The sequence below is a fragment of the Lonchura striata genome, chromosome 5 (genome assembly GCF_050655825.1).
Source record: "Lonchura striata isolate lonStrDom1 chromosome 5, ASM5065582v1, whole genome shotgun sequence".
Classification (NCBI taxonomy): domain Eukaryota; kingdom Metazoa; phylum Chordata; class Aves; order Passeriformes; family Estrildidae; genus Lonchura; species Lonchura striata.
The window spans coordinates 26,102,800-26,117,371 of NC_140707.1; the positions used below are offsets into that span (position 1 = coordinate 26,102,800).

At 41.9% G+C, this 14,572-nt stretch overlaps 1 protein-coding gene across 4 annotated transcripts in view; it reads left to right on the forward strand.

The window, feature by feature from the left end:
• PTPRJ (protein tyrosine phosphatase receptor type J) overlaps window positions 1–14,572 on the forward strand; it is a 73,801-nt gene that overhangs the window by 37,189 nt on the left and 22,040 nt on the right. For 3 of the 4 annotated variants that reach the window (XM_077784259.2, XM_085581487.1, XM_085581486.1), the window contains exons 2-5: window positions 9,350–9,368; window positions 10,422–10,568; window positions 11,332–11,607; window positions 12,212–12,487. In XM_077784259.2, coding sequence (XP_077640385.2) covers window positions 9,350–9,368; window positions 10,422–10,568; window positions 11,332–11,607; window positions 12,212–12,487 — 718 coding nt within the window. The remainder of the gene's footprint in view (window positions 1–9,349; window positions 9,369–10,421; window positions 10,569–11,331; window positions 11,608–12,211; window positions 12,488–14,572) is intronic. The other variant, XM_085581488.1, reaches the window with a different exon arrangement.

The window sequence follows — 14,572 nt, forward strand, 5'->3', positions numbered from 1 at the left end:
AAAATATACATGGGTGTGTCATCAAAAAGAGAACTTGTATAGAGATTAAAAAAAAATCTTGTGTGTTTCAAATTTGCGAGAACCATCCTCAAGTAGAGAATTTCTGATTGTAATAGTTGTGCTTCATCATTAAAATCACTGGTAGTGAATCTTCATCTAGTGGTAAAAGAAGTCGGGGTGAATTTAATGAATTTTGTCTTTTGTCTTGTTTGTCTTTCACCTAATTGCAATTTTTAAAAGTTTTTTTTTCAGTAATCTTTTACAAAAACTTTGGATTTGTCTGCCAGGACCATGCACTAGAAAGAGATATGCTTTTGTATTCTGGGTTGTAATGTAGGTAGAAGAAAATCTGTAAGTGTATGGAGATTGCAGAAGCTATGGGAAGCCACATCAGTGGTACTGTTGCTGTAAGCGAAGGATGAGGATGTTGGGAAAATTGACTCTTAGTTTTGAAAGCTTTCTAGGTTTGGTTTGGTTTCTTTTTCCAAGCGATACACAAGGCTAAGCAAACACTGCACAGTGATATAATGTGCAATGTATTTGAAATAAGCATGCTTCCAGACTGGTAATAAATAACATAAACATCTTGCTCTTAGAATAAGAGTTTGAAATGAGCTACTGGCTGTTCGATCTGTATCAGAGCTATGCCAAATACACAGATCAGCGGGAACTCCTTTGTGTGTCTTGGAAGGAGAGAGAAGCCATGGGTGTTGTTTTTCTGGAATAAAAAGTTTGCAGCTGTTCAGGCTGCAGTGTCAGTCTGATCTCTGCTTCTGACCCTGCACCATCCAGCCTTTTTCCACCATAGCCAGTCCTCCCAGATGGCCATGAAGTTGACCTTTGAGAGACGTGTCTATTGACTGGTAAATGAGAGAGAGAGCCCATGTTGTTGTGGGTGAATAACTTCTCATGCAGCCTCAATGTATTCACAGAGACGAGTCTGGCAATGGGGTAATGGCAGAGCCAATTCTCATTCCTGCTTCTATTCAGCTTCTGTTCAAAGAGGAGGAAAAGAGAGACTCTACCAGAGCCCTAGATGAACTTAGTGGAGCTGTACAATGAGATCTTTTGTTCCCTCCCAGGAGTACTACTACATGTTTTGAACGCTTGCAGTCCATTTGTCTTTTGCTACAGTTTAAATTCATTAAAGGATTAAATGGACTGACGATTGCAGGCAAACCCCTAGAGTATCCCTGCAGCCCCATAGTGCTGTGTGTGAAAACATATGGGAAAACATTGTTTAATCAAATTGTTTGTGTTAGTGATAACCTGATCCTTGTAGATGAGCCAGATCTGTGGCTTATTTTGGAGCTGGAAAAGGTTTCACATCACATTTTTTGCTGTAAGGCAATTTGCATTTGTTTTGAAGAAGTCAAGCTACTTTGCTTTTAGGTCCCATCAAAAAATGTAGATTCACTGTAAACCAGTGCAGCTGAAGATGTGATATGTTGCAAATAAGCACTGTGAAGAAAGTCTAAGGTCCAGCCAGTCCAACTTTATTGCATGAAGTTACTTTTCCTGTGACAGGTTTATGATGTTTGAAGATGGAGTGAGCCTGTCCAAGCTGGTGTCATTATCTCCCACTATGAGCACAAGGCAGTGCTGCAGCCACATTTTACACTTTTAACATGGGCATCCTTAGCCTTGTGCTTTCCAGAATGTCAACTTTTCTGGGAATTCAGCATGTTTCCCTGCTGTTAGTCACTCGGGCTGAAGTTAAATGGTTTTGCTGGGGCCTCTAGTGGTCTCAAACTGCATGACTGCTCCAAAGCTGCTGGTGTTCAGGGATGGGAGGGAGGATTGCTTTCCTTCCTCCCTATGGATAGTTTTACCCAGCTACAGGGCAAGGGCAGTGCCATACAGAAAATTTATTTGGCTTCTAGTGGAGCATTTCACACGGAGTTAGAACTGAATGTACTGAAGGAGCATAAATGAGTGGCAATAAGCAGCAACAGAGCATGAAAGAGGAGATGAAGGTTAGCCTGAGAAGTCTCTGTTGGGCAGTGGTCACAGGCTGGTTTCTCCTAGCTGCACAACTCACAGATTTTTAGATTAGGAAGTTTTTAGGACCCTGATAAGGACAGAAAGATAGCCTGTATTAAGAAAATGTAGAATTAAGGCAGGAAAGAGCAAAACATTCATGTACCAGCATCAATCCTGCCCGCCCCCCCCCAAAAAAAAAAAAAAAAGGATTTTCTGTGTAAACAAGACAGTTTTCAGCTCTGTGTGAGTGAGCTTGAAGGTTTTCACAGGCCGTGGTTCTTCTGCCACCAGACAGGGTGTCATAGATGAAAAATTTGGTCCTTTTTGTCAGTATAAATAATCTTTCTTGATGTTGTCTTTGAGCTCTAGTGTAAGTTTTAAAATCCCTTTGCAACTGGTTTTACTTGGAAAACCTCTCAAACCAAATCTAGCTCAGTGTTATTCTCCTTGTAAAGTATTTTTTTAACATATCCCTGAGCAAAAACTATGCAGAGTCCAAAGTGTCTGGCACAGCATAGTGAAACATGGTTGTGATAAGAGAAACTTGAGTGTCCTGAGTGCACTCAGCTCAGCAGACCTGAACTAGGGCTCTGTCAGGAAATGCTGCTCCTTTTTGTGACTGTGCTGCACAGGCCAGGCAGCTGCTGGCTCTGGTGAGAGTTTTCCATGGTGCCTGGGTGGCCAGCCCTGCTGACTTGATGACACCGAGCGTTGTCTCATTGCCACCCGGGTATTTTTTTTTTCTTTCTTTCTTCATTTTTTCATTGTATCCTGCTTCTTCCAGGGTGTGCCTGAGTAATGACTCAGTGTGGAAAAAATAGTGTTCTTGAGTGGTATGCAGGAATGTGGCTTGTTTGCATAAAATAAAGGTTGATTCTTCCTCAGTTTAAAAAATAAGATGACTGGCAGTGTTAACTGGAAGTTCCTCTTAGAAGAGGAGGTTTTTTCCATTCAAGCAGTGCTCTTGCATTTCCATCTCCAGTTCCACCCATGTCAGTTAAGTGTTGTGGTTTAACCCCAGCTAGAAACCAAATACTCTATCCAAAACAGCCCCACACAAGCCACTGTGGAGGAAGCTAACTCTGTTCCAGGCGAAACCAGCGTGGTATGACATGGAACTTGAGTAGGCTAACAGTTTGGGGTTAGTAAGCAGTTGCTTCAAATATTACTCTTTGCCATTGTCAAATAAGAACACTGTTCTCTTTATAACCTCCTTCATCAGGATGGTCTCTGAATTACATGTACAACTTACTGGGTTATATGAATTATTTAAGCTTGTTGAAACTTTCAGCCTTTCTTTTGGCTGGAGATTTGTGGTTTCCTCAGTTGGAGGAATGGTTGTACTAAACTATGAGGTGGTCTGCAGCACTTAATGGCTGCAGCTAATCAGGACCTGGAGGTCTGGGTGAAACAGAGCTGCTACTGGGCTGCATAGAAACATTTTGAACTCAACGTTTTAAACTGGAAGTCACTGGAATTAAATCTAATGGTGCTCTCTGGGGTCAGTGAGAGAGCTATCAGTCACAATGCTGTCATGTTTGGGTTTTGATGTCTGTATTTTTCTCTTTATTTTGGATATGTTGCCCAGAAAACTCCTTGCTACTAGGCTGGCTGTCTGGAAAGCAAATACAGGTAAAACTTGGGATGTGATTTTTTGCAGAAGAATCAAGGAAAAAAGAGCTTGCCATCACAGTATGTGTAATCACAAATATCTTTTTGGTGTCTCATCTTGTTTTTTTTTACAGGGCTTTGTCTTCCACAGCACTTTCAGTTCATTGGAGATGCTGCGCAAACTACAATGTCCTCATATATTTTCATAAAAACCAGTGGAAAAAGAATTATATTTGGCTTCTCTTTGCAGAAAGGCTTGCTTCAGGGAAGTCAGAATTTAGAAATGTCAGGGGCAAAATATAAATACATGCAAAGTGGAAATAGTCTTTCCTCTTTCACATAACTGCATAACAGCTGAAAATAGCCTGTGCACAGTTGTGTGTGGCTCTTTCAGGGTTCTGCACCGCTCCCTAATACAACAGAGTGGCCTAGGAGGATCCAGCCCCACCCAGTTCATAGCAAACACCAGCTCACATTTCTTTCTTCCGAGTTCTGCATCTCCATCTGGTCCTGTGCAGGCTCATTAACAGTGTTGCCCCTTTAGGGTTAAAAGAAGACTCCAAACATCTTGTAAAACTTTGTGCTGTTTCTAAAATTAGAGCTTTTTACTCTAGCACAAACCCGCTTACAGCAAACATTCTGTGAAGTGGTATATTGTGTTTGGGCTGTGAGTACCTGCATAAAATACCAGAGGGGAAAACAGGTGGAATTGACCCTACCACAGCATATTTTTCATTGGAAGTGAGTGCATCATATTATTGAGATAATCTGGAGTTAATTTGGATGAAAAAAATAACAAAAACACAGAACTGAGAACTGTTGTGGACTGCAGTTAAAGTGAGTTTAGCAGAGTAAATATACACTAGAAAGGGAAAAAAAGAAAACCAACCCCAAACTCTACAGCTGAATCCGGAAAGTAATCAATCTCAATGAAACTATGTAACATAATTAAATGTTAGCTTCTGACTTATCCTTCTGTTCATTATTTCCTCCTTCAAGTAGTAGGACTTGATACAGGAGGGCTAAGTATCCACAAATGCCTCTGGAATTGGCACATAGGCTTCATCCACATTGTCTTTTTCCTTGCTGGACAGTGAGCACAGGGGAAAACACCTGCTTTTCTTGGCTTGGCATACCTTTGTGTAAATTGAAGGCTGTCTGGAAGTGTGCAAGAGGTGTTTGGATGTGGCATTTGAGTGTATGGTTCAGGGGTGATTGTGGTGCTGCTTTGTTGGCAATTGTACTGGATGATCTTGAAGGTCTCTTCCAGCCTTGATGATGCTGTGTTTTGTAATAGTGCCATGATTTCCACTTGAAGTTTTCTGCTTAAATGCAGCAAAATGCTTTGCAGTTGAAGATTCATGACATTTTATAAAGAAATTGGAAAATAGGGAAATTGTGCTACCCAAGTATATTTTGATTCATTTTCCAGTATGATATTTTTTCCACCCCAGAACCCACACATTGTCCAGATAAGGCATGTCACTTGAACTAGGTTCATACTGGTTTAAGCACATAGATCTGTGCCTCAATTGTGGTGAACTCATTCTTCTTGCCCAGTGCTGTAAGCCTACAAACTGCATTAATTTGGAAATAATATGGAAATGAATGAGATGGAACAGCCCTGCAATGGGTTTCAAGAGGCAGAAACATTTTGTCTTTCCAAAACCCACCTTGTCTTCCTGCAGGACAGCAGTCTCCAGCAGAAGGGTGTTGCTCCCTGCTGATTTAGACTTTGCACTCCCAGGGAAGTGGAAAGATATCTCCAGGTGGAATAGCAAGCCATGCCTTAAAAATCCTAGCAAATCAGCAAGTACTGGAAAGCTGTATCAGTCTGTGAATGCAATACTTGGGCAATCCATTTCCATTACTTGTGGGGCTTTCTGAGTTTGATTTGCACTTGCTTTGTGTGACCTTGAGTAAAAGCTTTCTGTGGGAATACTTCCTGAGTAAGTCTGTGCTGTGTAGGAGATACCAGAGGTGAGAGTGGGGTCTGTAAGTGGCCAATTTACTGTGTCTTTGCTGTTAATGTTTGTTGGCTGAGTGGTGGAGGCTGACAGCACCAGCAAAGCCAAACTTGGAGACATAAAACCATCATGATGCTGCTGTGTGGTGGCTTGTCCCGAAGCCCACAGTTACACATGTGGGACAACTAATCATAGCTGGACATAGAGGGGGGAAAAAAGGTGTGAGATCAGGGGTGCTGCCTAGTGGGGCAGTGGTCTTAATTATGCTGCTGCTTTGGTGAAAGGGTGTTGAGAAGCAATTTGGAGACCACTGTGATAGCTTGGTGGTATTTTTGTGGAACTCCTCCAAACCTAGGAGGATGGATGGGTGGAGGCCGTATGATCTGAAGGTACACACTTGGAAGATCAGCTTTGAGAGGGGTGTGATTAACTCCCTGCTTTTTGCATCTGAGTCACAAGGCACACAGTGCTGAGCACACCAGAAACGCTAAGCAGCAACCTCAAGTGGTGTTCTTAGAAATGATTTGTGGTTAGGGGTTTTTTTGGCTAAGATTTTTCTGGTTTGCTCACTTTGACTGTCTAGCCAGCCTTTAACCTTATATTTACATGAACCAAACCATGCTGTTTGTTTTGAAAACTGGAGCAGGTAGATTGGCTGCTGTCCACAAGGTTTTTCCCCAGGGCAGGAGCCCCAATTTCATTAGAGGGCACAGTTTTTAGCAGCAGAGCCAACCTGTGCTGAAGTCCTGCACTGCTGTCTTCCCTGTGGCTCTCCCAGGGCATGGGTAGAGCTGGTGTGTTTTAAATACTATTCCTGGAAATATCTTACTCTGAGTTATCAAATATCAGTCTTGGGATTCTGTCTTCCCAGTCACCCACTATTTTTTAAGAAGTTTTCCTGCACCATGTCTTAATTCTTCCTGGATAAGGTTACTCGTGAGACTAATACTGATTCCTCAATTAAGCAACCCAGTGTATGCCTGAGGAGGATGGAGCTGAATTTGGTTTTGATCACGCACCACCAGCTCCTTGTCAGTTGTAAACTGCTCACATAAGGAGCACAGGACAGACTTTGTGCAAGTTCAAACGAATTCCTCAGCTCCTCTGGAACCTACAGTCTTTGATCAGGCCCTAAGCATGGCTATGTGACACACGAAAAAATTAATTTGCCATAGCTGATGACAGTGATGGGTGTGTGTATACATTTCTCTCTTGTTTTTCAGTTGAAATTGTCAGTATTTGGTATTTTGCTGTCTTTTCATGGTTAAGGATGTTCCACCCCTACCCAAAATTCCACAAAAGTTTAAAAAATTACCCAACTGTACATATGAATAATAGGGATTTGAGTCATTGGAAAAGAAAAGCAGAGATGGCAGGGCTCGTGATGTATTAAATGCAAACATGAGGAGAATCAGGTGTTCAGTGCAAATATCCTCTGAAATCATAAACAAATGCTTTGTGTAAATTCTAAGTAATAACATCAGGTTGGAGAACAGTTTGGTTCATGGCTGATGTTGAAAAATACAACATGGAACTACTGAGTCAGGCAGGCTGATGATTTGGAATGGGATCGTTTGTTTTGTGTGGTTTTGGGTTTCAGAAGAGGCCTGCCTGCTGCCAGTGGGATGTGATTTTTTTAAATTTGATTTTGCACATAGGGTTCTGGAAAATCAGAAGGGTATTTTAAGGGTGTATTGCCAGGGTGTGATAAGCAAGTAGAATGATAGGGTGCAGTTTCTTAATCCTGTGATAGGAATTTTAGTGTAACTTTCCTTTTTGAGGTTGTTTGAGAATCCTTAATAAAAGGATGCCCACTGTCCACATGTGATAGTACAACCAAATTTGAAGCAGCTTGGTCATTATTTGCCATTAGATCAGATGCCCATAAAACAGGAATGAGTGTGTTCTTTGAGCTGGCAGGGAAGAAATGGGATGGTAAAAAGGAGGGGTTCAGGGATTTGCTAGTGGCATACCTGTTTCACAGTTTAATAATAATACCTGTTCCTCAGGAAGGATACTGTGCCCCTAAACTCAAAATTTGTGAAGGAGATGAAAGTTCATTTTCAGGCAGTTCTACAGAAGAGAAAGTAACTGAGGGATGATGGGCAGTGAATGATGTCAGGTAGGGCTGCAGAAATTGCTGTAGCTTAGTCCTGTGGCATTTCTTGTTGATTTTGTTCTTCTTGTGAGTTCTCTTTCTTAAACATAACATCCTTTTGGCTTTGCTTGTTCCTCGCCCTGCATTTCAGTAAATCTCACCTCTTGCTTACTATTCAGCAGCTGTTTCCACACTGCTTAGCTCTTCTGCTCTGGACACTGCACAGTAGTGTCTTCCTGCCTTCAGAGTGACTGTTTCCTTCTTGAGCTCTTCTTCCTCAGACACGTTAGGAAGGAATGCAGAAGTACTCTTGACCTGGGTGCAGGCAAATATTTCCTCACTTCCTGTATAGGCTTGCAGCCTGGCTGAGCTCTCAAAAGCTCAGGTTGAGGAGGAGCCTCACACCGTATGTGGGACATCCCATGTCACGTCTGTTGTGTGCCACGTTGTCCACAGGGCCGTGCTAGACAAGACCAAGCATTAGGTCTTTGATGCTTACAAGTGCTTTTTTTGCCTAGGAAGAGTGCCCAAACTCTTCTTGCTATGGCACTGAGACCATCACAGGAATAAGATTTAATGGTGTTTTCTGACTGCTTTTTGAGGGTGTGTCTGCTTGGACCCATGACTGGCTCAAGGAGCTATGGCTGCTGGAGTTCCTTGTGGCACCAGCAACACGACAGCTGGGGGAGTGAGTGATTTGGGATTCCAGCATTGCATTGGGGTGTTGTGAGATGGCTGCTTATTTTGAGTTAACTCGTGGAATTGCACAAACAGCTAAGACATTGGATGGGGGTAGAGGAAACAAAAGTTCCAAGTGCTTTAGGTAAGACTGCTTCTTGCAGACCTCAGTCTGGGCCTTTACTTCACCCCTTTAAGCAGCATTTCATGGTGCCGCCTGGAGCGACATTCATATGACAATTTATAGGCTAATTGTCAGTCCAACAGGAAGGGAAATGGCTATTTGGAAGTAAAGTACAAAGTTTGAAAGCTAAAAATCGTCCTCAAAGCAAAAATCTGTTGCGTTTGTCAGTATTAGCAGCAGAGGAGTTTCAGGCTACAGTTAAATGGCAACTGCCTATATGTTGTGGATGTGTGCATATGTATAAACTGGACTTTAGAGCATGTATCAAGTGGTTTGAATTTTGACTACCCTGTGTTTCCTTCAGAAAATGCAAGAAACACTTTTGCGAGAAGTAATAAGAATGTTTATGCAGCAAAAGGATGAAAGTAAAAATCTTACTAGTAAGAAAGACCTAATTGAAAAGAAAAATCTTATTAGTAAGAAAGACCTGATTGACATCTGCCATTCTTTGGTGGGATGGTGATAAGAATACTAAGTAAAGTGTGTTTTAACTAAGATCTTATAGGTTAGGTTTATAAATTTATATGTGCAAATTAACAAGCTTATGTTATTCAAACTTTTTTTTTTTCTTTGTGACAAAATAAACTCCTGTTTATAATGTAGAAACTAGCATTTTGCCAGCATGCTTAGATTTTTATCTACTGGTTTGGTGTATTTTTTTTCATGTTATTTTTATGTCAGTAGTATTTTATATATGTCTTTTGCAGAATGAAAAAATATGGAGTTTTAAAATTAGATTTTTTTCTTCCCTCATGTTAATTAAACCACTCCTTATTTTATTTGAGCTTCCAGTAGTTTTAATTTCTATTATTTGTTTTTGTTTTCCAGGTCAGATGTACAATTCCTTGTAAGTATCATTCTGTTGCTTGCTTTTTTTTTTCTATTATAACTCTCCTTATTTTAGTAGGTTTTAAGAAAGATCAAGCAGTATCATCAAAGTATTAAAAAAGCTTCCTGAAAATAATTTTTAGAAATAGCAGTTAAAAATATGTACTCAGTTATTTTAGTGACTGTAATACCTACAATGCATTTAAGGATATTTCAAAATATAAATCTGCACTTAAATCTCTTTGCTTTTCAGTTTGTAGAGAGTTCTGGTAAAATCGAGTGCAGGTGTATTGTGCTTAGAAAGATAGGAAAGTACACTTAAAGGTAATAAAAACCTAACAAACCCCAAAAACAAAACACACAAAATGATGCCCTTAAAGAATTTCTGAAGTGAGTCTAGAACTGCTGTACTGGTCAAGATAACACATATTTATGTGTCAGAAACTTCTGAAAGTGTGTGCAAAGAAGTTCTACCTTAATATTGAATATTAGAATGAGTTAGCCTTTAAATTTTAGGGTCTGAATCAATACTTTCTATGCTTTGGACTGTAAAATAGATGTAGTATTAATTGATGTAGTATTTCTGGCTCTAGATAGAGTCATGTCTCTTCCTTACTTTTAGCCTTACTTGTGGGAACACATTATGGGAATATGAGAGGGGAAGAGGGGATTATGCTTAGGGCAAAAACAAAATTGCTATGCCAGGTTAAACAAAACTTCTGATAATACATGAAGAAAACACACATGTGGAGTGTTGCTGTAAATTGTTTTAACTGCTTTCAAAAAAAAACTGTACTGAAGAGAGGTCATAATAGCTTCCATCCAAACCATGTGTAGTCAGTGGGTGGCTGAAATAATGTGACAATCGCTTGAATCTAGTTCATATAATCTCACAGAAGTTAAGAGGTGAAACCAGGAAAAGGGGTAAAACCAGGAGATGTGCAGTGAGGTTTCTGTAGAACTGGGGAAACAGAAGTGACTATGGGTCTGTGCATGATATCTATAACTGACTAGACTTCTGCAAATGGGAAGTTCAGAAGTATTGTAAAGACAGAGTTGTGTGTTCTTCCAGGCACTGGGGATTGCAGCTCAATAAATGCAACTGCAGAACCAGCAACCAGTAGTAATGATGATTTATCAGTAAACTCTGCAACTGGGAACAGAATCTCTGCAGGTGGAAGTGTGACAGAGGCTGCCTCACCACCTGATGAGACAAGAGGTGATCTAAGCACTGTACATGTCTGTGGTTTGGGTTGTGACTGGAATGTGAATCTTTGGGGTGTTTTGTACTTCTGTACCGTGATAACACTTTAAGCCTGAACTCTAGTCCAGCATTGCAGGGGCATGAGTCCAACTGCTTTACTGCAGTAGAGAATGAGGCCAAGAAATGCATCTGTACACCTGACTGGGAGTGCAGTTTCATGCTGTGATTGCTGCATGGCCTTGGAATAGTTTTATCCATGTTAGACTCAGACTCCCTTCCCTACTTATTATGGCTTTTTAGGTTACAGGTTAATAGTTCAACTCATTGTGACATACATATTTGAAAGGCATAAGTGATGGCGTACAGCTGAAGTCCTCTGCCTAGTAGAGAACATTCTGCGTCATGTTTGTACAGGACAGGTGTGTGAATCTTGCAGCTAGAAAGGCTCCTCTATTTGGGATGTCCAGTTTAGGAAAACAATAACCACGAGTTGTGTGTCCCAGTCTTCATCAGCACACTGCATAAAGCTCAAAGCTGAAGCAGCACAAAAATAATTACTGCACCTCGACAGCTTTACTGCTTGCTTGAGGTGAAGTTTGAGGAGTTGGAGTAGATAGCAGAGCTTGCAAGTATGCCTTGCAGTAGAGAAAGGTGGCTTGATTGTTTTCCCAGGCTGATTGGTGTTTTAGAGAGACAAGATATGGCAGGGAGCAGAGTGTTGTATGTGTTTGTCAGCATATATTCTTGTAGGTTAAAATTTTTATTTCTCCTTTTGTAGAATCCAACCTGATTTATAATCTCAAGGCAGAATCCATTGGTGTGACTTCTATCTCGTTAAAATGGATGGTAAATCACAATACTTCCAACACCTACACGTACAGGATAGAGGTTCTAAATGGGACAAATGGTACACCTATGAAGAACCTGACATCCAATGAAACCAAAGCAGAAATTACTGATTTAATCCCTGGGACACCGTACAACTTCACAGTGTTTGCTGTAGCAGCTGATCATGAGACAGAAGGAGAAGGAATGTCCATACGCCTGTATACAAGTAAGTCACAGTTTTGTGCATTGCTGTTGCTGGTGGTCTGTGCTTTGCTGTGCAGGGCAGGGCTTTGCCCACCTGCCTGAGGTTGTAAGTTAATAGGAGCCTTACCTGGGCTAGATGCTAAGAATGAGTGGTTCATGTATAGAAAAAACATAGCCTTGATTTATTTATTTATTTATTTACATATGAAACACCCAACTTCCTCTAACCCCCCACCATAAGGCAAAAAATCCTCCACAACGGCAACTAAACCAAAGACAAACCAATAAACCAAACTGAAATTGTCTGCATTGCCACCATACCCATCCCTTTCCTATCCGCCTTTCTGGATTCCCTGGGAGCTGTGCTTCAATGTGGCAAAGCTTCTCCTTTGCAGCATGAAAGGGAGGTAAATGCCACTCAGAATGGCTTGTGCTCAGTTCTGTCTTAGCTGTCCACTGGTACAGCAGCTTCCAGGAGTGCCTGGTGATGTTGTTGGGGTGCTCCTGCACTCTGGGCCATTAGTGGTGTGAGGGGAATGAAGCCCTGCTGTGGCTGTGTTTCTTGTGTCCATGTCTGTGAGCAACTGTTCCTGCAGGTTAATGAGTTGTTACTTTGCCTTTCACAGGACCAAGCCAGGTTCTTGATCTCAAGGCAGAATCCATTGGTGTGACTTCTGTCATCTTAAAATGGGGGGTGAATGACAGCGCTTCCAGCACCTACACATACAGGACAGAGGTTGTGAATGGTACAAATGGTACACCTGTGAAGAACGTGACATCCAATGAAACCAAAGCAGAAATTACAGGGTTAGTCCCTGGGACACCCTACAACTTCACAGTATTTGCTGTAGCAGCTGATAATGAGACAGAAGGAGAAGGAAGTCCCACACACCTGTATGCAAGTAAGTCACAGTTTTTTGCATTGCTGTTGCTGGTGGTTTGTGCATTGCTGTGCAGCATGAGGCTCTGCCCACCTGCCTGCGGTTGTAATTTAACAGGAGCCTTCCCTGGGCCAGGTAATTATAGAAGCCTTTAATAAAAAGGCTAAAAATGGGTTTTTCATGTATAGAAGAAACATAGCTTTGATTCACAGTATCTTCTGTAGCAGCTGATAAGGAGACAGAAGGAGCAGGAAGGTCCACAGACCTGTATACAAGTAAGGAAATGGTGGACAGCTCAAAGTTCTTCCTAACTGCTTGAGGACTAAAATGTAAAGTTGTTGTGTGTATAGATCTGATGTCTTATTGCTGGAGCCTTATCTGGAATGTCTAGTAAGCAGTGGGGTCTTTAGGTGTGGAAGAAATATATCCTTGGTTTTAAAAAGAAAACCCAGGCAAACATAATCCACCCTGCTTTGTCTCCCTCTTTGTCCTCATATCTCTTCATGTGGGAGATAATTTCTTGTCACAAATAGTGAGCCAACTAGGAAGGATACCCTCTTAGAGTTGGTATTTTTAAATAGAGTAGGACTCATGGAAGATGGTAGGTGGCTCACTTGGCTATGGTAATCATTAAATTACTAAGTTTCAAATTTACAATGTAATGAATAAACAGTGACAGCAGAGTTGCTCTCCTGGAGTCCAGGAAAGTTTAAGCTGTTCAGGGCACTACTTAGCAGCCTACCCTGGGAATCTGCTTTTGATGGCTTAGGAATCTATGAGTGCTGTTCAGTTTTTAAGAACTGACTTTTAGAAGCACAGGAACAGGCATTTTCACTATGTCAAAAGTCAAGCAATTGGGGCAGAAAACCAGCTTTGATGAACAGGGAATTCCTTGTGGAGCTCCAGAGGATGAAGAAATTGTATGAGCTCTGAAAGTGAAGTCAGGCCTCTCAGGGGATTACAAAGCTGTGATTCATCTATGCATGAGGAAGACACCAAGGGCCAGAGCTTGTTACAGCTGAAACTGGCCAGTGCTCTTTCAGATAACAGGAAAGGCTTTTTGAAGTATATTAATAGCAAGGGGAGTCTAAAGAAAACAGTGGCCTGATCCTTGTTGAAGATGGTCACCTGTCTAACAGAGATGAAGAAAAAGCTGAGGCATTCAATGTGTGTTTTGCCTCAGTTTTTGGTGATACTGACAAACCTTGGTGTGCCCAATCCCCAGAGCTGGAGGCCCATGAGATCTGGGACAGTGGCTTTCCCCTTTTGACCCTGAAATTGTGAGGGATCTCCTGTATCAGCTGAATGTTCACAAGTTGATGGAATCTGTTGGGATTCATCCCTGAGTGCAGAAGGATCTCACTGGTGTTACAGCAGGACCCCTCTCCATCAGCTGCCAAAGGCCTTGGGAGCCTGGGGAGGTCTCTGCCACCCCAGGAGGGTGGGAGGAAAGACCCAGGGACCTGCAGGCCTGCTAGACCAACCTCAGTTCCTGGAAAAATTATAGAGAAGGTTGTACTGAGTCCTGTTGAAAGGTGTTTAAAGGATAATGCAGTCGTCAGGTGCCGTCACATGTCACAAAGGGAAAGTCCCATTTAATTAATTTGATCTTTCTGTGGTAAGGTCACCCACCTGGTGGGGAAGGGAAGGTGGTAAATGTAGTTTTTCTGGATTTTAGTGAGACTTTGGGTACTGCCCTTCACAGCATCTTTCTGGACAAGTTGTCCAGCTGTGGGATGAGGGGCTTCATGGTGTGCTGGGTGTGGAGCTGGCTGCAGGGCAGGGCTCCCAAGATTCCAGTGAGTGGGGTTGTGTCTGGCTGGTGAGCAGTCACCAGCAGTGCTGCCCTCAGGGCTCAATCCTAGGGCTGGTCAACATATTTATCAAAAGTATGGATGCAGGAGTTTAATGTGTACTGGGTGTAGTTCTGGGCCCCACAGTTGAAGAAGGATGCGAAGGGCCTTGAATGCCCATAGAGGAGGGCAGAAAAGCTGGTACAAGGGCTGGAGTGCCTGTCCTGTAAGGAGTGGCTGAGGGCTTTGAGCTTATCTAGTTTGAACAAAAGGAGACTGAGGGGTGACTTCATTGTTCTCCTCAGCTTCCTGA